Here is a 26,463-nt window from a genome sequence, read left to right as displayed (position 1 = left end):
CCCAGAGCTGTAGAGCTGCAGTTTCCCTAGAAGATAAACTCTTTTTTAAAAAAATTCCAGGGCTTTATCTGCTCCCTAGGGTCACCTAGGAAATTGCAGGTCCAATTCTGCAGATCAGACCTGGCAATTTTGGAAGAGAAATTTTAAATTGACTTCAGATGTTTCCCCACAATCCTCCGGTGCACCTGTGCCTCTACCCACAGTGGACTCATTGTCAAACAATTCCACTGGGGAAAACGTATGGCAGGGTGTAAATTTCCTTCATTTTCCTTTGACGCAGCAACAACACACAAAAAAATGTAATTTTTTTTCAAGTCCCTGAGTGAATTTAAGAGCTCCAAGGCAACAGTTTTATGAAATCTGTTATTCACAAACCAGGAAAGCAAGGCAGCAGACCACAGTTTAGCAAGCTCCAAAATTCTTCAAGGAATTATTAAGATTTATGATGATACCTCATTTTGCAAATCTCCTTTAAATAATGGTTTGAATAATGTACCTTTTAACCAAATGGGACTAGCCAAGAACGAAAAGGAAACAGTGGTCTTGGCAGGGAACAGATAGCACACTTCAGTGGTCAGTGGAGAATTTTAAAGAAATTATTTGCAAAAGTATGTATGGTTTAAGGAAACCGACAGAGACAGTGCAGCCTCCCAGGGCAGGTAAAGTGAGGGTGTCATTACTGCATCTAGGTTCAAAGGAAGAAATGAAGAGAGCCATTTCCCGAACCTAGGGGGCATGGGAGCGGACTTTCTAAGAGCCGTGGCCATTTGGTTAGTGGTACAGCCATCCCACAGTGCCCCAGACAGAAGACAGCCAGGGAATAAGAGCCTGACCTCAGGCTCCTCCCACCCTCGCATCTTCCACCACTGCCTTAGGTCAAGGGAGCCTGTCCACGTGGTCCAGAGAAGTCAGCTTCCCAAGGCACAAAGCAGGATGAAGAAAGGTGGAGAGTGGATCTGGAAGGGCAAAAGAACGCCCAGCACTGCCCCTCGTGGCAGATGAAAGGGGACTGGGCCAGCTACAGAACAGCATCTGCAGTCTGACCATCTGAGGATGAGAGTACTCTGCACCTCCAGACAGGGGTCCAGCCGGGAGGGAGACAGATCATGCCTTGCCTGGTCAGGAAGGAGAGAGAAGTCAGCCAAGTCCACTGGAATGACCCTGGTCTTGAGAGTCAGACCACCCTGGCTCTACCATGAGGAGGCAGCTCCATGTCCTTGAGAAAATTACAATACTTAGCCTCTCTGAGCCTCAGTTTACTGCATATCTTACTGCGTTGTTGCAAGGTTTTCTGACTGAATGCAGGAGTCTCCTCCTGCTGTTGCTAAGTACTGAGGGAAACTAATGTGTACTAAGCAAGAGACTGAGCATTGGAGTGAAAGGAGTTCTATCTCTGGAATCCAGAAGCCTCGATTGCATGGGGTGGGAAAAAGGAGAAGTATATGTCGAAACAATCTGAAAGTAAATCATTAAACTTTTCAGTGATTTTATTATCAAGGAAAGTGCACCACAGGAAATGTTGCCCCATTCTCGGACTTACTCCATCCCTCACCTAACCCGATTCCTGATGGCCAGCCCCAACCTGACCTTTAGTCCATTCCTGACCCCTCCTATCCTTGGCCTCCCCCCACTCAGCCTTCACCCCCTAAGGGATGGGGCCCCCTAAGAGATGGAGTGAAGTTGTCTGTTCAGCTCATTATGAGGTCATTTTAAAAGTGGATGTTTAAATGGTTTGTTTTTGGGGAGCACTGTATAGGTGCAAAAGTAAAGATAACCATGGTATCAAAACATCCGCATCAAAAAGGCACATCAAAATGTCATGAACACAAATTACTTAACCTCTCTGAGTTTTCTCCTCTGCATGATGGAGGTGATATCTTATGTTTCTATCTCAGTATAAGGAATAGAGGTAATGTGCATAAAATTGCCTGACACATAGTAGGTGCTGAATGAATGGTAGCAATCATACTTGTCCTGGCTCTCCCAAAACCAATTGCATGACCTTTGAAAAATCACTTCACTTCTTTAAACTTGTTTCCTTCCCTTAAAATAAACGCCCATGTACCATGGCCAGCAAAGCTGCGATTTTCAAGTAGGTATGTTTAGAGCTGAGTCCTGGCCCACCCAGTTGAAGATATGGTTCCTGGGACACAGTGGACAGGGACCCAACTGGCCTCCAGCCTGGGCTGTCCATCCCCTAGCCTTGGTTCCCAAGGACCACCAAAATGTACACTTGATATGTTGGTATGTGTTCACCTATTAATATTTATTTAATGAGGAAAACAGAGGTCACTCATAGCAAATACATTCTTATACATTAATTTTTGTGGGAAGAAAGGGAAGGATTAGTCATTCATATATTGAAAGCCAAAAGGATCACACAAGTCACATCAAGAAGTTTCAATTCCAGTCAGTTTTCTGCCCAGTTTATCTTTAATTCATATTAAAAATCCAAAAGGAATGGTTAGGGCAGTGGGGGAGGGCTGAGTTTTAATGCAGTCTTTTCTGCTCCTGACAATGAGGCCACATCTCAACACCCTACTGCCCCTCTCTCATTCCTACCCCTTCCCTTTTCAATTTAAAATGTCACTGTCTACTATTCAACCTGAGGAAAGTTATGGCGAGGCAAGAAGAGTTAATGACTGTGGATTGCTTTAAATTGAAAACTCGTGTGTGTCAGGAGCCACCTTGACAGCTGAGTGCTTCCCTTGGAATAGCCTAAGTAATTAAGTTTAATATTTAAGCCAAGCATAAGGTCAGATGGAACCCATCCAGGTAGCACTTGCTGAAAACCTGAAGAAGCACAAAGCTGTATGTATGTCCTTTTTATGACATGAAGTAGGATTGGGCATGAAGAACGGGAAGCCAATCTCAGAAAGGCCTCACCTTCCTCTACCCTGCCACCAAAACAAATTCATTCTTTCATTCATTCATCCATCCATCCATCAGCAAACATGTATTGAATTCCCATGTGCCAGGCCCGTGCCATGTACAGCCCATGCAGAGATAAATACAGAGCTCACAGGTAGGGAGAGACAGACTTGTCAACAAACCCCCTATTCTACACTGCCACAGGGGCAGCAAGAGAAGAAGATACAAGGTAAAGCAATGACACAAACACTGATTCATTAACAGAAGAGCTAGAAGGAACCAGAGCAGACTTCCTAGAAGGGGTAACCCCCATAGGGGAAGAAACCTGCAGGTAACGCATGAGCAAGACACTGAGATATGAAATTATAAGTGATACAATTTGTCCTTGCCCTCCAAAGACACTGCATCTGATCATGCTGAATGGACAGAATTTGATGCCCTATTTATATGCACCTATTATGGGTCCCCCTCTCCCAGCCGCTTTCCTTGGGCCACTTGTTATGCAGCCACAGCTAGACTCACAAGTAAATTAAAAGCTTTTAACTATTCCTGCATTCTGCCTTGTAGCTTCTGTATTACCTTGAGGTCAAAAATTTCAGCTCTGGAAGTGACATACCAGGGTTTAACTCTCAGCTTCACCATTGTGTGTCTATGCCAGCCATGCAAGTTCTAAAACTTCAGATCTTCCCCCAAACTGGGGATAATAATAGGGCCTGCTTGAAAGTGTGAAATATATATAATAAGATAGTTTATGAAGAATACCTGGCTTAACAAATGCTCCTTCCTCCTTCCCTGAGTATAGAACTATGCACACAGAAGAAAAAATATTTGGTGAATAATAAGCACACACAAGAAATTACAGTTGGTGCACCAACTTGGACCCACCTTAGACCCACCTCTAAAAAGGCAGGAGCATCTTAGCATTACAAGCATCTTATAACTCCAACATCAAAAACATTCTTTTATTTCATGCTTACATACGTTACAGAACTGAAGACTTTTTAATTGGAGAACTTGAGAAATGCATGATTCTAGAATTTTCTACTTTGCAAAGTTATTTTTTATTGTTTTCTGTGCATGAGTTATATGTAACTCACAAGGTGCTAGAATCAGTTTTTACACTGCATGCCAATTGAGTTGGACGTGATTCATGACATACTTATTGAATTTGTTTCAGAGAATTGAGTCTTCTTATGCTTCACGAGGCCCCATGCTCAAAACTTGTGTGAGTTAAATACAACTCACATGGTAGTTAATGTGTTAAATGTGGTCAATGGTATTTCAAAGTCAGGCTGCTGGGTGGGCAGGCCTGGGACCTACAATTCTGTAGTTTTGTTTTCTGTCAGCCCACATCATCACAAAGTTAGGGCTGCTTTTCTGTTGCTCTCTGACTAGTATAAATGACCAAAGTTTGAATTCTGATACAGGGAAAACTAATGTCAGCAAGTGTCTCCTTCATCCTTGCTAATGACCAAGTTAACAGATCTCATGGGATAAGGGATTACTCTTTTATAAACCAGAGACACCTGGGCATAAATTACACCCAAGACCACATACTGTTAATAGTTCTTGCCTTTCCCCTCGTTAAATTCAATGAACTCATGAATATTTATGATGCTACTTACTATGAAACTAAAAGGTACAAACGGTGCTCACACTGATTTGGACTATGGGAAGAGACAGTCTTCCTTCCATTTTTTCAGACTTCCATGCACTGAAATCTGTGGGGGATCACATGAAATGGGACTCCTCCCTCATCTCTGTTCCCTGTGCAAAGTGTAGTTGCCTCCAGACTGAAGATGCTGGCTTCAGAAAACAGAGAAAGCACGAAAACATGGGAAGATTGCCATCTAGTGGCTCTCATGTGCGGTGTGACAAAGCATTGGGAAAGCAATCTTTTTTTGTTCCTCACAAACAGCATGCGCCACGTCTAAAACTGTGAGAAACTGCCCCAGCATTTCCTCCAATGCATCTGAGGACAGTTCTTCCCCGTGCAGCTGTGGGAGTTGGTAGACTTCCAGGACCTGTTGGATGAGAAAGCTGCGTCACGGGGGAACCCTGGGGCCCTTACAGGGGAGCCCGTCTCCTCACACAGCAGGAGCGGCTTCCGGCAACATGGACGCACAGGGCTGGCCAGCCAGGGAAGCCAGTGCGTGCACATTTGGAACCCCTCATTGGCCCCCTCTCTCTATCCTTCCATCCAATCAGACTTCAGGCCTAGTGTTAGGGGTTGCTTATGTCCCCCAAAAAAGATGTTGAGGTCTTGACGTCCTAACCCCCAGCACCTCAGAATGTGGTCTGGTTTGGAAATAGGGTTAGACATGACTGGTTAGGTTGAGATGCAGTCATACTGTAGTAGGGTGAGCCCTGAATCCATTCCGACTGGCGTCCTTGTAAGAAAACTACCAGCCAAGTACAGTGCCGCACACCTGTACTCCCAACTACTTGAGAGGCTATGGCAGGAGTCGTAACAGTAACTGTCATCTTTACTGGAGGATTGCTTGAGCCCAGGAGTTTGAATCCAGCCTGGGCAGCATAGCGAGACCCCATCAAGAAAAAAAAAAAAAAGACCACTACTATGCCAAGACAGACATACAGGGAGAACATCATGTGATGATGAATACAGAGATTGGATTTATGCAGCTGCAAGCCATGGAATGCCAAAGATTGCCAGCAAACCACAAGAAGCTAGGAAGAGGCAAGAAAGGTTTCAGAGGGAGCATGACACAGCCAACTCCTTGATTTCAGACTTCTAGCCCCCAAAACTGGGAGACAATAAATGTCTGGTGCTTTGTTACAACAACCCTAGCAAACTAATACACCCAGCCTTTCATTTCTAGTGCCTCTTTCATCCTAGCTCAGGCCCTTGTTTTCCAGACAAGCGTGTGTAGTTGTCACCATTCCCTAGCTGCTCTCCTAGCTGCTGGTGCCTTGCCTTGTTCAATCCACAATGCCAGAGTCTCTCCAGAATCTGATTCTGATTAGGTCACTCTTCTGATTAAAGCCTCTGCTTTCTCTACCAAATAGAAACCAAATTTTTTAGCCAAACATTCGAAATCCACCTTGATCTGGTTCCTTGCAGCTCATTTTCTGCTACTTTGCTCAAGTACTTCAGCCACAATCAACAACTTGCTGATACCCACACCTCCCCTCTTCCCACATCTGTGGTTATGGGACTTGCTCCCCATGCTGCCCTCAGGATCAAACACTTCTTTCAAAAAAAAAAAAAAAACTATATATCTTTCTATCTTTCTCTATTTGTTCCCAGAAGAAAGTAATTTCTCAATTCCCTGAGTTCTTACAGCTCTTTGTCCTTACCGCTCTGAGCACATCTTTTGTTTTCCATCCCATGTTATTAATTACAATCCTTGAATGCCTCAATTTGCTCAGCAGTCATAAGCTTTCTGAGGAGGGACCACGTCTGAATGCCCTCAATGCTTTACATGTTGAAACATGACTGAATAAATGATGCTCTCTAAGGAATAATTGAGTGAATGTCCCTTCTTCAGTGTCTGGAGAATGGTCCAACTATCTCTCCACTTAATCTAATACCATGCACTTCCTTGACCTTCCTGCTTCAGTCGCACTGGCCTTCTTTCAGTTCCTCCTACTTGTTTTGTTCCTCCTGCCCCAGTGCCTTTGCACAGAGAGTTCCTGGAACATTCATCCCTTCCCAGAACATCTAGCTAACTTCCTTTACTCCTCCAGATTTCAGATCAACCATCCCCAATAAAGGTTTCCTCTTGTGCAAACTCTCCTGGCACCATAGACCTCTCACCTGTAACACTCAAGGCAGGTATTCCTATATATCTATGAACATGATACTTCAGTTAATGTCTATCTTCCCTACAAAACCACAAGCTCCATGAGGACAGGGACAGCAGGAAAGTATCCACTTCAGGTCATATTGTATCCCTCTTACATAGTACATGCTTGATAAATATTTATTGAGAAAACAAATGAATAGTTAAGAATATCTGCATGTGTAAAGATGTGAACAGTCTACTGGAATTTTTCAGGCAAGCCTACCGTAGGCAATAATTATAACCTCTACCATTTTTGTACTTACTGTGTGCTAGGCATTGAGCCTAGTTCTTCATTTAATCCTGAAAATGAGGCTATGAGTTAGCAATCATTGTCCTTGTTTTACAGATGAATGAACAGTAACTCAGACAAGTAATTCAGACCAAGGCCACAGATTTTTAAACAGCAAAATTTGATTTGAAACCACACACTCCAAAATTCACATTAAATATCAACCCAGTACAACGAAAGAAAACTAAGTGTATCATTCCTAATCCTTTTGAATATACATGATAAACATAAAAGACTGACCAGATAGGGTTGCATCCTTAAAGCCATACTGCTTATTAAACTGTAGGTTTCTCAATGGCACAACTGTATTTTTCAAGGAACTGTTCCTTACTCACCACAGAACACCTCATCACCTGCCATAGAGCCTGGCACACAGGAGGTGCTCAATATATTAATATATTGGCTAAATGGATTTAAACTTTAAATAAGGTTTGTCACATCCAGAAAAGATAAAACACATATAGCCAGAGCCAAATTTCTGCCTCAGAGAAAGCAAATAAAGACATAGGAAAGGGAAAAGAAAGGAGAGTACAAAACATATTGAGCACTTACTGTGTGCTGGTGCTATCTTAGATGCTTTTTTAATATTTTTCATTTTAGATATTACCTCATGTATACCTACAACAATGCTATAACACTCTTATATTTGTTCTTATTTCAGCATATTATAGGAGTACAACGTTTTAGCTACATAAATTACTTTTGTACAGTTTGAGTCAAAGTTATAAGACACCATTATATTATTCCTGCTTTGCAGTGGTGAAACCTAATGCTCAGAAGTGGGTTAAACTCGGGGCTATGTGGTTCCACAGTCTATACTGTGGCTAATGTCAATACAGTTAGATGTTAAATATGGTGACCAGCAACACTACAGAAAGGGGAGAGCTTCCAGCCAAAAGTCGAGGACCACTTGTGCAGCTTCTAGAATGGCTGTGTGACCTCGTTCTGGTCTTCTGACTGCCTTCAAAGATGAAGCTTTATATGAGCCTCAGGTCTCATCACTTCCATTTCTGTCAGTTTTATTTTCCCATGTCAGTTATTTTTTTGCACATGACCATCTCAGAGTTCTTTATCAGAAAACCTTTGAGGAAAAAAGAAATGGCTTGCTGAAATAGAAGTGCCATCAGGCTCCCGGTTTCTTCCAAAACAGTCAACACTTTTAATTTACTTACTGCAGTGAACGTCCTACAGTCCACATCAATCCACAGTGATAAACAGAAAAAGTAACAAATAGTGTTTTCCATGGAAATGACTAAGAATAATGGCCAGAGAAAATCGAAACAATGGCATTGAGTACTATAACAATGCTGAACTACAAAGTTTATGAAATGTAGAACAATAGGAACTCAACTTCACATTTACTCCAGATCCAGCGTAACGTTACATCCTCTACGATGCAGGAGTAAAGCGATTCTGCTTGCAAACTTGAATTATTTCAACAAAGTGGTACCATCTTCCTGGTATTGTCTATTCACCCATTCAATTAATTAACTCTTGTGACAAGATTTCTCCTCTTAGGTAATATTTCTATGTACATTCCCTCATCTGACTCTCACAATAGACAAATACAGTAGATAAATTGTCACTATTTTAGAGAAGTGGACACTGAGGTTTCTCTAAGGGCTCACAGGTAATAAGGGAAGAGCTGAGACTGGAACCAGGTCTATTTAACTCCCGTGCTTTCTCCGCTACCCCTCGCTGCCTCCTAATAACACAGTCACGTAGAGAAATACAGCTTACTGAGAGTGTCCACGCTGGTGACTCCTTTCTAAATAACAACCATCAGGGAATTACTCAGGAGAAGGTCAGCGAGGAATCCATAGAAATATCTGGTGGGCCATTGATGTCAGTTGCTACTTTTCTCAAGCCTGCAATGGAAAGTCTGCCATGAGTCCTCAAAGATCTGTGAACTGGGGTAGCCAAAATTAATGCTGGTAAGGTACTTAGAGCAGTGTGTGGCATACTGTCCCCAATACATGAGGAGTGTTTGTTAAATGGACATACATACACTTAAGGGTGGGGAGGTAGTCTTTCTTTAAGACTTCATCTCTACTAGCAGGGTAAATAATAATAAAATTAGTAACAGCAATAATGATAACAGTTAAGATTTGATGCTGGGTTGCCCTATTCTAAATTCTTTTCACCCCATCATGCTTTCTTCAAATCTAATTAATTCAATCAGTTGGGATAATAATTTGATCATTAAATATTTTACCCTCCAAACCTTTCCTTTTTCCTTTTTTTTTTTTTTTTGAGACATAGTCTCACTCTGTTGCCCAGGCTAGAGTGAGTGCCGTGGCGTCAGCCTAGCTCACAGCAACCTCAAACTCCTGAGCTCAAGCGATCCTCCTGTCTCAGCCTCCCGAGTAGCTGGGACTACAGGCATGCACCACCATGCCCGGCTAATTTTTTTTTTCTATATATATTTTTAGCTGTCCATATAATTTCTTTCTATTTTTAGTAGAGATGGGGGTCTCGCTCTTGCTCAGGCTGGTCTCGAACTCCCGAGCTCAAACGATCCGCCCACCTCAGCCTCCCAGAGTGCTAGGATTACAGGCGTGAGCCACTGTGCCCGGCCTTCCTTTTTCCTTTAACTGTCAAAATCTGTGCTGTCCAGTATGATAGTCACATATAGCTATTGAGCATTCAAAATGCTGGGTCATATTTGAGATGTGCTGTAAGTATAAAATACATATTTAGCACAAAAAAGTAAAATTAACTCATTAATAAATTCTAATGTTTACCACATGTTGAAATGATAACACTGGGTATATTTGGTTAAATTAAATATATGATTAAAATTAATTTCACTTTTTTGCTTTTTTAATGTTAGTACTAAAAATTTTTTTTTTTGAGACAGAGTCTTGCTTTGTTGCCCGGGCTAGAGTGAGTGCCGTGGCGTCAGCCTAGCTCACAGCAACCTCAAACTCCTGGGCTTAAGCGATCCTACTGCCTCAGCCTCCCGAGTAGCTGGGACTACAGGCATGCGCCACCATGCCCGGCTAATTTTTTCTATATATATTTTAGTTGGCCAGATAATTTCTTTCTATTTTTAGTAGAGACAGGGTCTCACTCTTGCTCAGGCTGGTCTTGAACTCCTGACCTCAAGCGATCCACCCGCCTTGGCCTTCCAGAGTGCTAGGATTACAGGCGTGAGCCACTGCACCCGGCCAGTACTAAAAAATTTTTAATTATAGATATAGTTTGTTTTTGTTTTTTTTGTTTTTTTTTGAGACAGAGTCTCACTCTGTTGCTGGGGCTAGAGTGCCATGGCGTCAGCCTAGCTCACAGCAACCACAAACTCCTGGGCTCAAGTGATCCTCCTGCCTCAGCCTCCCAAATAGCTGAGACTACAGATGCGCACCACCACACTCGGCTAATTTTTCTATTTTTAGTGGAGATGGGGTCTCACTCTTGCTCAGGCTGGTCTTGAACTCCTGACCTCAAGCGATCCTCCCACCTCAGCCTCCCAGCATGCTAGGATTACAGGCATGAGCCACTGTGCCCGGCCAAATTACAAATATAATTAATATAATTTTTTATTGGACAGTACTGCTTTAGATTATTATTTCAAGATCCACCTACTTTATCCTCACATACTGATCTCAGAAATAATTAACTAGGATGAAAATGCTTTTGCCTTTGAACTATTCTCATGGCATGAACACAAGATGTCCAGACACTGAGTTCCATGATATCTGTCAGACTGTTTTTATTTTCTACCATAATCCATATAGCAAGAAAATACATAATACATCATATTGCAAACCCAGAACAACCTGCTATTCCTTTATCATATATATATTACATTTAGTTTTATATAGTTATATATTAATATAACTAAAATAACATCATGAAGTAATAGTAATTCCCTTTACTAATGATATTTTCTGTTCGATGATCTGCTATTCTATTTTTTTAATGTTGCTTGTAACCCACTAAACTAACTTCGCTAGCCACTAATATGTAGCAACCTACAGTTTGTAAAAGTCAGTAGAGTGCCTGCAAGTGAGATTCCGATTCTTTCTACACAGAGGTGAATGGATATTTTAGTAAATAAAAAGACGGACCTAGCAGAAATGAATGAGCTAGTGGAGGCCTGTAGCTAGAGCAAGTTCTGTGGCCTGTTCGGTTGGCAAAATTGAAGGGAGCTCATTAGACTAAATGCTTCCTCCCTCCTATGGAGTCAGCCCTCATGGACATATCTAATGTCTATCTACTGTTCTGTCTGCTCAGCATCAACCCTTCTTACAAGGAAGAGCAAGTGCTTCTTTTGGTACCTGCTCTTCCTACCCAGCGCCCCCTCCCAACACATGTTATAGGTTATGTCCAATGGCTCAAGGGTGGGAATCCAACCCAAGTGAGAACAATCAGAGCCTGTACCTGACATTTGTGGACATATAACTAGAACAGGGGAAAGTCAATCTTTTCTGATGATAAAACCCCCAAAGTCTCAACTTAGAATCTGTCAGTGGTCGTGTCCTCTGCCATGCAGAAGAATTGCTTTATCACAGGAGACAGTGAAGGAAAGAGAAGCAAGGTGAGAGATGCAGAGAGGTCAAAGTCCTTGCAGGGCCAGCTTCATGGGTATATACCATGCAGTCACACAGGGTCCCATACTTGGTTTAAGGCCTGCTGTGACCGTCTTGAAATTCTTAATAATTTTCAAACAAGAGGCCTGCATTTTCATTTTACACTGGACCCTGAAAATTATGTAACTGGTCCTGAGGCCTTGGTTCTAATTGTTCCTTAAACAGTATATGATCCTTACCCTTCCTACAACTGAGTTTTTCAGCTCTTCTTTCCATCATGTGAGAACTTTCCAACAAATTCTCTTTTTTGCTAAGCTTCTTAGAGGTGGGTTCTCTTACTTGCAGCCAAGAATCTGTACTACACTGTGGTCAAAGACATAAGATCAGGCCAATAATGCAATTCCAGAGACTTCAAGCTACCTTGGTGTGCCCAGGGAATAGAGTTCTGTCCCTGCCCATGAGTCTTCTGACTGTTCAGAATAGCACTTCCAGGGCCTGGGCATCTCCTTCCGGAGTCTAGAAAGATCTTTGTGTTATAGAAAAGACATAGACCAGAGTGGTTGGTAGCATTAGGAGACCAGCACTGATTTCAGGCATCTTGTAATACAATTCAGGGTGATCTTAACATTAAAAATTCAATAGATTTGAATTTGCACCCTGTTTCTCTGAGTAACTGGAAAGCAAGAAAACAAGTGAGACAAAATCAGACGAAACATTTTCCAAGTATAATATCACAGTCTAGTTGGGTAAAGAGGTTTTATTTATGTAATACTCATGATCAGCTTTAAAAAATATCCATGGATTATCATTTGTTTACAGAGGAAAACAAAATGGCCATACCTGGTGCTAAAGGTATCCGTGGCTGCTTGTGCCAGTTTCTACATGGTTATCTTTAGACTGATCTTTTGGCTGAACTACAGAACACAGACGTTGCTAACATTTTTAAAAGTGAAGGAGTGTTTGATTTAGTGGCCTGGGGTTCCCCCCAAGTCCCTTTGAACTGTATTGCTCTTGAACCAAATTTATTTCTTATGCATTTGCAGTAATTGATGTGCTCCTAAAGGAAGAAGGAGTATGAGGGAGCACATGAGATTAATCTTCAACAAAAAGAACCAATCTAGTTGAAACAAAGGGGGAACAGTCTAGAGGCTACTGTCACTCTCAGCACACACAAAAGGCTTCTCTGGGCACCTTGCAGCCATTCCCTGAAGTGTTCTGCAGGACAGCTGCCAGGCACCAAACCACAAAGACGAGGATTGGGCCTGAGATGATGGATTCCAAGTAATAGAGGCTGTGTACTTGGGACCTGTGTCCTCTTAAAAAAATGTTCCAAATTCAGGAATACATTAGTGCCTGTAGGTGATCCACGTAAGAAATTCTGTGTGATGTCTGGGTGGTCTCTTACCAAAACTCTGAACCCCATGTCCTGGCAAAGGTACAGAAGGATGTCAGCCCTGGCTTCCCCTCACAGGGAATTACGGGAAATGTACATACTTTCAATGCTTTGACTCTCACCGCGTTTAGTCCTTACACTGGGCCTGTACAGCAAGCATAAAGAGTCCTTGGCTGCAGTTCAGTCATTTGACATACATTTATTAGGCTCATCCTGTACGTCAGGCACTGTGCCGCCAGGATACTGCCGTGAATAACACAGGTGTGTCCCCCTGCCCCCTTGGGGTTTACTTTGTCAAGAGAAAAACAAAGTGAGGAAATGATAAGATAAAATAATTGCGAGGCGAACAGGGGTTATAATGGAAAGCTACAAGGGGGTTGAGAGAAGGAAGAGAGGAGGGTTAGGTAGCCCAGCTCTCCGCCTCTGCCTCTCCTGGGCACGTCCTGGCTCCGCTACCCTTCCTCCTTCCCTCCCCTCCCCTCCTCTCTCCCTTCCCTCACCCAGCCCCTCCTGCGTCCCCTGCCCACTGTCTCCTCCGAGGAGGGGCGTCCCACAGCCCTCCGCCCACCGGGGCGCAACCATCCCTGCGCGAGGCCCTGCGCAGCCGCCCCTGCTCGCTTCTCCCACCTGCCAGCCGTTGTCCGGGGCCCACGATGGGAAACGAGGCCAGTTACCCGCTGGAGATGTGCTCCCACTTCGACACTGATGAAATTAGAAGGCTGGCCAGGAGCTTTAAGAAGCTGGACTTGGACAAATCAGGCTCCCTGACCGTGGAGGAGTTCATGTCCCTGCCCGAGCTGAAGCAGAACCCGTTGGTGCGGCGAGTGATCGACATCTTCGACACCGACGGCAACGGAGAAGTGGACTTCCAGGAATTCATCCGGGGGACCTCCCAGTTCAGCGTCAAAGGAGACGAGGAGCAGAAGTTGAGGTTTGCTTTCAGCATCTACGACATGGATAAAGACGGCTACATTTCCAACGGGGAGCTCTTCCAGGTGCTGAAGATGATGGTGGGAAACAACGTGAGGGACTGGGAGCTACAGCAGCTCGTGGACAAAACCATCATCATCCTGGACAGGGATGGCGACGGGAAAATATCCTTTGAGGAGTTCAGCGCTGTGGTCAGAAAACTGGAGATCCACAAGAAGTTGGTAGTAATTGTGTAAGCTTTTTTCTTAAGAATGCCACCCGACAACTTTTGCTTTCTAATCTCTTTCAAGAGTTGCTCAAGACGTCCAGCAATGTTCTCTCTCTGACTCACCTGGAAGTATTTCTCTTCATGAAGCCACACTTTCTAACACGTTTTATCACCCATTCAGTGTTATTAGTTCTTCTTCTCCCAGTGATTTGGGATAACACCCTGAAGTGGGGAAGAGCAAGACAAAGGAGCATTGGTGGGAAAAGAAAAGGAAATAGCTTTTATAAACATATTTTTCTTTGTTTTAATTCAGAGACCAAACTGGAAAAACTTTAAAAATTCAAAAATAAGAAAATATACATCTTTGCCTTTATTTCTCATTATTTTGTATATGGGAGGAAATTCACAGTTTTCATGGGTGTTAGGTGAACTGTTTTCATTTACTTGCAGTGGTTAGGTATCTTTTGACAGATTGCCAACCTTCTACAACAGATTGTAGCAACAGGGACAAATACACTTCTCTTTGCTGAGCATCTTTTAATCACCTCTCCCTGGGAACAGAAGTCCATCTTTCCCTTTAGCAGCCCCATTCTCCATGATGCATCCAGAAATCTCTGAGCATGTTTGAGGACTAGGAGTCCAGTCGGGCTCCTCCTGTCTCATTGCTCCAGCTCCCAACAGAACCAAGCTTCAGGGCGCTTGTGAGAAATGCTAAGTCTGGACTAAGTGCCCGGCCAAACTATCAACCTCAGTGGCAATGGGTTTGCAGAACTGGTGGCTCATTCCAGTATTAAGTTCAGCAAGGGGATTTCCAGTCAAATAGGGCAGGGACCATCCCAGAAAGTGCTCTCACCTCCAGCACTGAGCCCCCCCCAGTAGGACGGAATGGGACAGATTCAGAGTCAGTCTTCCCATGGTGCAGAGGTAGTTAAGATTGAGGCTGCAGTGGGCTCTCTCCAGGATGAAGTGGTGCTGCTCCTGGTGCTCAGAGATGCAGAGACTGACAAGCAGGTCTCTACAGCAGAGGTGAATACTGGCTACACTAGCTAAGCTTGATTTTGAAAATCAGATCTGGGGTCTAGTGGGAAGCTGGGACCTCTCTCATTCCCTAATGTGACATTCAGCCCAGAGTCCTTCATACCTTGATAGATGCCCACCCAGGAGTGTCCTGGATCCTGTTGGCTCTGGGCCAGATCCAATAGTACATGTCCCTCCCCACTCATTTATGTCAAGTTAGGAGCTTTAGGTTGGCCATGGTGGGAAAACAAACAAAAAATATTTGGGTTTTTTTGTTTATTTTGGAAAATTAGTTTACCAGTGAGTATATAACTGCCTGCACTCCAAATGTTGCCAGCTCTCTGAAGCCCTACACACTGCTGTCGGTTCTCAGAGCATTGACTATCCTCAGAAGAGCAGGGCCAGGATTGGTCCCAGCGTCTGCCACTTTACACAGAGGACTACTCCCCATACAAAGTGCTTAAGGCTCTCAAAACACCAGGACAACAGACACACTCTCCCTATACTTAGTTAAACATGCGATACCTCTCAGGTGATTTTTCTCAGGACAAGATCTGTTGCAAAGAGTTTTAGTATTGCTATATTTTGAAGAATCTGGCAACCAGTCTTGACCAAAAAGAAGGAAAAATAAGTCCACAAATTTATTCACTGGCAGGACACTCATCTACCAAGGCACCCTGCCACACTTTTTTATATAATTACTTACTTAGGAACCACAAATAATAGGAATCCCTATCCCTTTAATTTCTTTGCAGTCCTAAAAAATGTATTACCAATCAGTAAACACTCCCAACCTGCAGTGATGTAGTGATGTGAATCATAACTCCACTGGAGGGTAACATAGTTCAAAGACTCAAACACATGCAGGTTTGGATTCAGTAGTTACAACTGTGTTGTTAGCACAGCCACTTCTTTTTAGCTGTGTGAGCGTGAGCGACTGACTTAGCCTCTCTGTGTCTTTCCACCTAATTAAAAAAAGGATCCATCCCAGGATTACTTTGAAGATTCAAAAAGATATATCATGCAAAGTACCTCAAATACTCCATTCATTCTATTAATTTCCTTCCCTGCTCTTTTCTTCCCCTTCCACAACATCAAAATTTAAAGGACACATGAGGTCTACTGGCTCCTTTTGTACCCTTACTTAGTTCTTAGCCATACCCATTCTAAAATTAACTGGACATTGGTGCAATCCTAGCCCAGAAAGAAAACAATGGGAACAACGTCAAGGTCCTACATGCCCCTTCGCTTGCAGAGGGGACCATAGACTATCTTGACTGGAGAACTAGAGAAAGTTTAAAACAGAGAGACTTTCTCATTTCTAGCCCAACATATTTCACCTTGTGGAGGAAAATTTTACATGAGGAAAGTGAGCACATGTCATGTTAGCCAAGAGGCGCTCTTAAAAAGAGACATTATTTATACACACTGAAATGTGCACATTAAAATATGGAAATTTTAAAATTATGACCGAGTGTTTGAAATATGTTGGATTACATGTTCAAATTTAACAAAGAGAGGAAAAATATTTCAGCTTCTAGAGTGACTGGAATTAAAAAGCTAATTGCTCAGACAGTCAATTTAATATAGCCATCCATGGCTTTGTGGCAATGATCTTGAACTAAGAGCCTATTTCTGGCTTTAGCACTGGAAAGATCTGACCATGGATATTGGGGGGAAAGAATCACATTTACTTCCAAGTTAGAATGCTTTGTTTTTTCTCTAAGTTAATTGCCAGTTGCCAACAAATCTAGTTCTATGCAATTCCTTGGGGTAATAAGAGTTAACATTTATTGAGCAATTGTCTCATAACTTTTGATATAACCTTTATTATATCATTTAATCTTCACAACATGACTGTGAGGTGGGTGCCATCATTTCAGCATTATAGATTATGCCATAGATCTAGAATCTTCTCCCTCCAAAGTCACCCAGGTGGTAAGTGGCAAAGCAAGTATTTGAACCTGGCTTTCTGACTCAAAACCCTGAGCTTTTGTTTCTACCTCACTGTATTCCTCCTATTTTTGTGGGTCCTATATTTACCTTTCTCAAATTATTTCTGATAGTCTTATTAATGCAATCAAATCAAGCTTCAATTTCATAACAGGAAACTGAGGCCCGAACAGGTGAATTGCTTGTCAAGCAGCGCTCCCCTTCTTCATTCTATGCATTGCAAAGAAACAGATATATTAGGCAAGACAGTTTTAAATCATCTTCCATCTTCAACTCATCTTGAGAGACAGGGGACAGTATTTAAACTGAGAACAGCAACCAATATGCTCTGAGGCTATAGAGATGAGCAACAATATGCTGTCATGAATCTTATATTAACAGACTGCGTCTGCTCTCTACCACGTGTTGCAATCCCTAGGCCACTAGGCACTCTTTCTGAAACAGAGAACAAAATATGACCTCAGCAGAGTTGGTTTATATATTCTAAATCTATCATGCTTTAGAAACATTCTTAAGGAAAAACCTTCCAGAAATTTTTTTTTTTAATTACAAATTCCATTCTTCACTTTTTGTTACTGATTCTCTGTTAGGATGCAGAGTAGGTAGTTAGAGTGACTATGGTGTTTTATCAATTTTGCATGCTTTGAAAAGGGAGAGGCCCAGATGTTAAGATAGAGTGTCGCCGTGGTACGGGAGCAAGGCCACTAGACTGAGGATCAGACTGGACTCCTGCTGAGTTGGCTGCCATGTGACTGCGAATTATAAATCCTGCATCATGTCACTTTTAAAAGAATTAGCTGACTCAAAATGAAAAACAATAACACCAAAGGGACACTGCAGTAGCAATAAAGCTGTGTAGAGCAGAGGACAGTATCTGAGAGATCATAGGCTAAATCTGAACCATTAGAAATTAATATTAAGAAAATATTTTATTAATATTTTAGAAAATAATATCAAATGTTTTCATAAAGCATAATACAGCATGGTTATATTCTATTTTATACCTCTGGAAAATATATATGCATATAGTCATAGTTCAGAAGAGAAAACAGAAAATTGAAATTGTTTTTATACTGAAATGATTCTAGGTAATCTCACATTTAGTTTTTAAAAATATTTTTCTGAGTTGTTTTAAAAATAAATTAAAATTTTCAAAAGACTGCACAACAGAGCTAATACAGCAAATTAAGTACCAGTTCCAAGTATAAAAGATGGCTGCCCAAGCTGAGAAGGGATGGGGACTCCCAAGGAAGCCCAAGAAACAGGGAGAAAGGGGGCATTGTAAGGCTGGTGGCAGGCACCCCTCCGCTCCCTAATGAAAAAAAGAAGAAGCCCATGAGACCTGACGAAAACAATGCCTGCAGGGCCCAGCTAAGTTAAAGAATAGCCACACCTGGATGGTTACCCTGATAAGGGTCTCAGTTCCTGGAATCCACACATGCCACCAGCCCCTCCTAGTTCTCAATACCCACCCTAAAACCGTAATGGGAACTGGAAAAGCCCCCATCCCCCAGCTCTAAAACATATATAAGCCCACACAAAACTTCTAGGCCGCACGACTTCTTGGGTGGCGTGACTTCTTGGGCCCCTCTCTTGGGACCCGTTACCCTGGCCTGGGAGCGCTCAAATAAAGCCTCGTTGCTTACCCCTTTCTACTCTGCTTGTCTGTCTTTCTCTGGCGCCGACCATCCAAAAATCTTACAGGCATCTTCTCAGCAACATGGGCAGCGCCGCGTTGATGAGCCACTAAACAGTTTCCAGATTACAGAAGGCAGATGTCTTCCCCAGGCTCTGGGAAGTGATGGGAAGCTCTAACAGACCCTGAGTGCTGTCAAAACCCTTTGGCTTGAGCACTGCTAACTTAGGCTCATGCAGTGTCTCCCTGGAGTTGGTAAATCATCTCCTCTTCTGTTTCTTTTGTTAAGGGACCTTTCACTCTGTCTTGGTTGATGAGAAAATTCAGGATTCTCTGAGCAAACCTCTTCTTTCTTCTTCTTCATGACTGTTGATAAATGGTTTTATTGTTTGTTTGTTTTTTGTTTTAGAAACCTCAAAATGATTATACCACACAATCTTACCCCACCCTCTCCAGACAGACTAAACCTCCTCCCTGGAAACTCTGTCCTTGTTACTTCTGGAGCCCAGACTTCCTGCAAGTATCCATCTCCTCCCCCTCCCCAAGGGCCATATGTATAGACACAACAAGGAATCTGACGAATTTTTTTAAGCTACTGCTCTTCTGGGCAAAATAATCAGGAGTCAAAAAAATAAAATAGATCTCAGGTCTTCAAATTAGAAACAGCATTTGCTTCCTTTTCCTGCTTCCAAGTACGTATGAGTCATCAGTATTTCAGAAGCACCATAGCCTTTCTTTTCTTTACCTCTCACTAAAATCATTATTTCTCCCCCACCCCCAGTTCTCTTCTTGAAGAAAAAAAAAATGTGTTTTTGAACATCAGGATTTGTGTTTACACACTTGGAACAGATCATGCAGAGTTTAATGCACTAGATCACTGAAAAATAAAAGGATTTCCCCAGGTTCTTGTAGTCATTTTGCTCTGGGGAAAAGCATTTAATAGGAACTCTTTAGAGTACTTATAACTAAGTTCCTTTTCAGATATATGCCTCATTCAACAAGCATTTATTGGGCACCTGCTGTACACCAGGCTTCTGGAGACAGGCAAAGAAAGGCACAGCCTCACTCTGTCAGGGAAGTCTTAATAGAACAGGCTATATCCATTCATTTCAGTGTTGTGCATCAGAAAAAAAGTCTACCTCAAAAGAGGTTATGTTCACACCTCAGAGCTAAAGGATCTTAATCCTCTAAACAGTACATCTATCAAGTCAGATTCTTCGGCTATTCTTCGGCTACAAGCAGATTAGGCCTCAAGAACCACAGGACACAGGGATATTAGTGGCAGGCAGAAACTAGAGGACCATGTCTTTGGGGCACTGACATTGGCAATGACTCAGCCACAGCCATTTTTTTTTTTTAATGATTTTTTTGGTTTGTTTTTGTTTGTTTGTTTTTGTAGAGACAGGGTCTCACTATGTTGCCCAGGCTGATCTTGAACTCCTGGCCTCAAGTGATCCTCCTGCCTCAGCCACCCAAAGTGCTGGTATTACAGGCATGAGCCACTGTACACAGCCTGCAACCACTTTTGATGCACAATGTCTCTGCTTCAGATCCAAATTGGCCTACCTTGGGTCACAGATGTGGCCCCATGACCAGGGAGTGAGGAGTCTGTGATTGACAGACACACCAAGACCACACAAAGTAGGAGAAGGGCAGTTCCCCAAGGAAAGGATCCTAAGAAAGTAAAATCAGTACAGTCTACCACAACCAGCTAGAATTATTGCATTCAACTTCCAATGTATTACTTTGTTAATTTTAAATATATTGTTGTCTCCTTTCCAACATCAGATCCCCAGATCAATGAATACTAGCATTGTCAGGTCAAGTTGGCAAGTTCTTCAAGCCCTCTGGGCCTCAGTTTTCTCACCTATCGATTGGGAAAATCCATCTCTACCCTTCTCCCTCACAGAGCTATCCTAAGAAGCCTCTGAGATATATGAGTATTTAGGGGGGAAATACACAAATTTTTATTATACATAAAAGATTCTAGCTTTCATATGTTTTCATTCATTCATGTGAAGAGTATGTATAGAATGCCTAGTATGTGCTAGGCACTGTTCTAGGCAATCAGGGTATACACAGAGCAAAGTGGACAAAAGCTCTGGCCTCCTGGAGCTTACATTCTACTCAGGGAGGGAACTGGGCAATAAACAAATACATATGTCAGGAGATAAATAAAGCAGGCAGAGGGAGATTGTGTCTGAGGGGATGGGGGGGGGGAATTTGCCTTTTTAACCACAGTGGTTAGGGTAGACTTCGCTGATAGGTGACATTTGAGCAGAGGCCTGAAGGAAATGAGGGAAAGAGGAATATTGATTCCTGGCAGAAGAGGTTACAGGCAGAGAACAGAAAATGAAAAGACCCTCCAGCAGCAACTTCTTGATAGATCTGAGGAACAATAAGGAAGCCCAAGTGGCTGAGCAGAGTGAACAAGTGAGAAGAAGGCTGTCAAGTTAGAACGTGTAGGAATAGATCTGTCAAGGCCTTGTAACCCATTGTAAGGGCTCTAATATTTACTCTGCATGAGATGGAAAACAATCGCTGTGTGTTCAGCACAGGAGTGGGAAGTCATTGGATTCTGGATATGCTTTGAAGGTCGAGTCCACCATATTTGCAGACACACTAGGCTATGGGATGCTAGAAAAAGGAAGGAGCAAAGGTGACTAAGCTCTTGGCCTGTGCCACAAGAATAGAGATTTGTTGAGATGAGAAAGACTGTACAAGGAGCAGGTTTCAGAAGGAAAATTAGGAATTTGCTTTTGATGTGTTAAGTTTGAGATGTCTACTGGATACCTGAGTAGAGAGGTTGAGTAGGGAGTTAGGGAAGAAAAGTCCCCAACTCTTGGGAGTCATTGGCATATAGGTGGTTAAAGCCATGAGTCTGGATGAAAATGTGAGTGTAGCTAAAAAATTGAAGGCATGCCAATGTTTACAGTCAGAAAAATGGGGAAGAACAGCAAAAGAGACTAAGGTAGAACAAAGAGAGGTATCCCCAAAACAAAGCAAAGATGTTATGTTAAAGAGGATGGAGTAATCAATAGTGTACAAGCTGCCAATACATGAATAAGGTAAAAATTGACCATTGGATTGGCAGTGTGGAGGTCATTGATGACTTCAACAGGAGCTGTTTGACAGGTGATGAGAGGGAACAAAAGTCTGATTGGAGTGGGTCCAAGAGAGAGTGGGAAGAGAGAAATTTGATGCTGTGAGTATAAACAACTCTCTTGAGAGCCAGAGAAATTGGGTGATTGCTGTATGTTGGGAGGTGTGGATGGGGCACAAGGGAGAATTAGCTGCATAGAGTTTAATCAGTAACATCTAAGGCAGATGATGAGTGAAATACTTTAACTGCATTTCTTGCAGGAGGCTTGAGAACGAATCAGTTATCTAGCCAGTTGTCAGATGTTTCAAGTGTCTACATCTAAACAAAATGCAAAGCAGGGTTTGGGCAACAACAAAATTGGTAGTCTTGACCTCTGCATGTTACTAGAAGCACTGATGATCTGGTCCAAGACCACGCTTATGATAGTACAGACATCTCCTTTTATGTGACTCTAGTCTCTTCCTAGGAATGTGTTGCCTAGTGAATTTCCAGATGGTGGAATCCCTTCCCCTTAGTTTAAGTGGGAAAAATAATAATGCATCCTACCTCATCCAAAAACCAAAAACGCCAACCAGTTTCCCCAAATATCATTGCAACACTCTTAGACATCTATAAGTGTTTAATATCCTAGTGCAGAATATATGGATATATGACAACCCACCAATAATTTCTACATGATATAAAGCATTTAAAATACCAATTATTTAATGCTTAATTAGTGGGTATTCCTGGATGCAATATGAAAGAGTACAGTATCAGATACAAACTGTTTCCCATCCACAGTATAATAAATATATCCTAATGTAAATTAACAATAAAATAAAATGCTAAAGAAACTTGAGTATAAATAGCACATAGAACAATGAAATTAACGAGATAATTTTTTGAATGTTACTAATTAAAGAGTTGCCTACATGAGATGGGATGTGCTGGAGTAACCTTGTGGAGGACCAAGAGAAGCCACAAATGCCTGAGATTTGTCCCTGTCTAAATCCTGGCACAGTCTTCTCTTCTTGGCACTTGAGTCTCTGGAAGTGTGTGGCTGTGAGCTATCAAATGAAGCTCCAGAGGAAGCAATAGGATGGAAAATAAAACCCTCAAAACTTATGTTTGTTTGCATTCTTTTTGGTTTCATTTACACAGCTTTTCACAGTATGCGACTGGGTTTGTGATTGCATTTCTGAATGTGTTTCCACACGTATCACTTGCAACTGCAATCATCATTTCGTCTGCATCACCTAAATTTATTTTAAAGATTTGACATTAAATGTTCATTATTCCTCCCCTTCTTCTTCCTCTGACCAATGATGAGTGTCAAGTTGAGCAAGTTCCACTGGATTAGAAAAAAAGTTTTCACTTGGTAATGTGGGAAGATGCACATATCTAGTGCATAGCACATTTAAACAACAGGATCCTAGAGGAAGAACAGCTAAATTGCAACTGCAGCCCTATATCTTATCACTCAGACTCAGACGTAATTTCACTGGTGCTCACAGGCAGATTATAGTGGATTTTCAATTCCAGTCGTGAGTTTTAAATAGATATTTTTGGTAGTTATTATAGTGAATAGAGAGTGAGAATTCAGACAGCGAAGGATACCTGTAAATAGTATTTGCTCGAGAAGAAATGTGGGCTTTGACATTAGACAGTCCTGGCTCTGCAGCCTAGCTCCCCACTTATTAGTTTGCATGATGTTGGGTAAGGAAATTAATCTCTTTGAACCTCTGTTTTCTCAAGTGTGAAATGGGGATAATTATACTTAACTTACAAGGTTACTGTAAGATCATAACATGAATATATGGTGTCTGGCACACATTAAATGCCCAATTAAAAAAAAACAATAACTACTTCTAACAGTCTATTAGCATATGGATGCAAACAACAGAAATTTAACAAAGAAATGTATAATATAAACTGTATATGGCCTATTTCTTATTGAGGTAATTAGAGGAGATGTGACTAATTATTGTTATACACAAGGAAACAGAGAAGCCATGTGCTTAAAGGCAAGATGACTCACTGTAAGTTACATTTTTCTTGCTTATCTTGGCAGTATCTTATAAGAAAACAGTGCCTGTATGCTTAGAGTTTTACTGAATGCTGGATAATGTCAAAGTCCAAAATGAATTTTCCCAGTTTGTTCTTAATCTATACCAATAACTCATTGAATCCTTCTATAATAGCCATATCCTCTACACATTACAATAGGTCCAGACCAAGGACTAATTTCAAACACATTTTTCCGTACTTTCTGGAGGTTAGGGTTTATACAGCTGGTCACTGCTTGTACAGAAATGTTCCAGGAAAAGCCCCAGAACCTCTGCAGCCCTCAGGGCCCAATGAACCTCCCCACCGAACCCTTTCCTAGACCTGCTTTCTCTGTTCCCTATGGCTGGGCTTCAGCCAGCATTCCCAGGTCGTCTGCCCAGTTTCCCTGTCTTGTGTCTCAGTGTCCTAGAGCTGGTGCATGCTCTGAGCTCCTCCTCAGCTCTAGTCTTTTCTTCTCCAGGGATCCTAACACTGGTTTTGAGCCATAGCCACTGCCTGAAATACTGTCATGGCGGAGAAGAGATTCCATGACCCAGGGTCCATCAAAGCCTAAATCTCTGAGCTTTACCTCTGAGTCCTGACCCCCAGATAGGCTTCCTTATGTCCCTCATGCCTGAACCATTCTCCAGGATTTGGGTGGGTAGAGGAGGGGAGAATGAAAGAAGAAAACCCCCTTAAAGAGGATAGGAGGATCCCCTCACATCAGACAAATGAAGCAGTGAAAAGTATGGGCTCTGGAGACAGATTATGTGAGTTTGAATCCCAGCTCTAACCCTCACTAGCTGTGTGACTTTGCACAAGTTACTGAACTTCTTTGTTGCTACGTTTCTTCACCCACTCATAAAATGGAGATCATAACAGTATTTACCACACAGGTCGTTATGAAGATTGGGCAAGTTGCTACATTGATAAAGTGCTAAGAACTGTGCCTACATGTATTAAGTGCTAAATAATTATCAACGATAATGATGACCAAAAACCTCCAGCAAAGGGATAACACCTACACTTCTTAGAATAGCATCTAAGAACTCGATTTAGTGTGGTCCTGTTTCTCCCTACTAAATATCTTAGTCCATTTGTTCTGCTATAACAAAATACCTGAGATTCGATAATTTATAAAGAACAGAAATTTATTTCTCAGTTCTGGAGGCTGTAATTCAAGATCCAGGTGCCAGCAGGTTTGATGTCTTGCTGCAGAGCCAGTCTCTGCTTCCAAGTTGGCTCCTTGCTGCTATTTCTTCATGTGGTGGAAGGGTGGAAGGGAAACATAAGGAACTAGCTAGTTCCTGAGAGTCCTTTTGTAAGGGCTCTGCTCCCTTCCTGAGGGCAAAGGCCCAACCTCTTAATATCACCACCTTGGAGTTTAAGTCCCCACATATAAATTTTGGAAGAACACATACATTCAAACCACAGCACTACGCATGCCTCATGCACCCTCCCCTAAACTACAGCAGTCTGTTTCTCAACCTCCTACACCACTGTCTGGAAAAGTCATGTCTTTTCTCCTTTGTTTATGCTACCCTCAGCTTAGTGTGTTCACTTTCTCCATCTTACCTCCCCATTCTGCCTCTCTTATTCAAATCTTATCTCATCAGCCAGCTTATCCACAAAACCCAGGAAACATGGATCAAGTGTATCATGGTGGCATACATGTTTGCCTTCTCCCTAGACTAAAGCTACTTACAGGGAAATAGAACTTCCTTCTATCTCCATCCCATAGTACACAGAGGAGATGCATATGCCTGGTACATAGTAGACTCTCAATACATTAAATGTTTTTCCTTCTGCAGCAATGACTCTTGCCATTGATGTCAGCGACTGAGTAATACCTATTGCAGAGTACACGTGAGGTTTTCTTAGATAGCATATTGTTGTAGTCAAATAAAATATAGAGAAGAATCTCTAAATTTAAAACACTATTTGGGAAGCAAGAATTGCAATTCAGGGCATACACACAGAGTAGATAGTCTTCGGCATGTCTGAAGAATAAAGAAAAGGTGGTAGTTTTATAAGAAGAAGAAATGCTACATATTGTTTTGAAAGAAAGTTCACTGGCACTAGTAAACTTTTGGGGAGCTGGCAAGCCCTGATGGGTAAGTGACGGCAGTGGGTACAACACGTCTTAAAGTCACAGCAGATTGTTTAGTAGCCATTAGATAAAACTGGTTTCAGGTTATAAAAGGCAGTTTACGCAGCTGGGCTTTTGGAAAATTTAACTCTTGGAGCAGATGCTATGTGCCAAGAGTGCTTTTGTCCCCTGGCCACCTGACTTGATTTAGTTGGGTACGGATAAGAATGACTCAATTTGTATAATTAACTTTTACAATATGTAGATCTCTTAGCAACGTGCCAGTCACATATAGTTATTGTAACTGTTGTTGTTGCTGTAACTGCTGCTGTTTTGTTGTACAGCAGAAAGAGCCCATGATTTGAAGCTTAACAGAGATGGACTTATAGACCATCTCTGTCATGTAGAAGATGGGGATTATACCTATCTCAATACAAAACATCTGGCAAAAACTAAGCAACAATAAATATTAGGTTCCTTCTCTTTCTCCTCTATGGCTGCCTAATTTGTGGCCTGGCTTGATCTACTACACCTCTCTGGTCTCAGTTTCATTATTTGTAAAATGAGGGCATTGAACTAGATGATCTCCATGTTCCATGACAGACTCA

At 42.1% G+C, this 26,463-nt stretch overlaps 2 protein-coding genes across 2 annotated transcripts in view; both read left to right on the top strand.

The window, feature by feature from the left end:
• The window catches only part of GRIN3A (glutamate ionotropic receptor NMDA type subunit 3A), a 153,678-nt gene that overhangs the window by 120,622 nt on the left and 6,593 nt on the right, over positions 1–26,463 (top strand). The window lies entirely within an intron of this gene.
• Positions 13,545–14,057, top strand: PPP3R2 (protein phosphatase 3 regulatory subunit B, beta). Its single transcript, XM_069474501.1, has one exon. It carries the CDS (start codon positions 13,545–13,547, stop codon positions 14,055–14,057), a length of 513 nt encoding a protein of 170 aa, XP_069330602.1.

The sequence above is a fragment of the Eulemur rufifrons genome, chromosome 7 (genome assembly GCF_041146395.1).
Source record: "Eulemur rufifrons isolate Redbay chromosome 7, OSU_ERuf_1, whole genome shotgun sequence".
Lineage (NCBI taxonomy): Eukaryota > Metazoa > Chordata > Mammalia > Primates > Lemuridae > Eulemur > Eulemur rufifrons.
Note: the sequence above shows the minus strand (reverse complement) of the source record. Positions and strands in the feature narration are given on the sequence as shown.

What these genes read in the sequence shown, in the direction of transcription:
- PPP3R2 (XM_069474501.1), top strand. Translation starts at nt 13,545, where the DNA reads ATGGGAAACGAGGCCAGTTACCCGCTGGAGATGTGCTCCCACTTCGAC.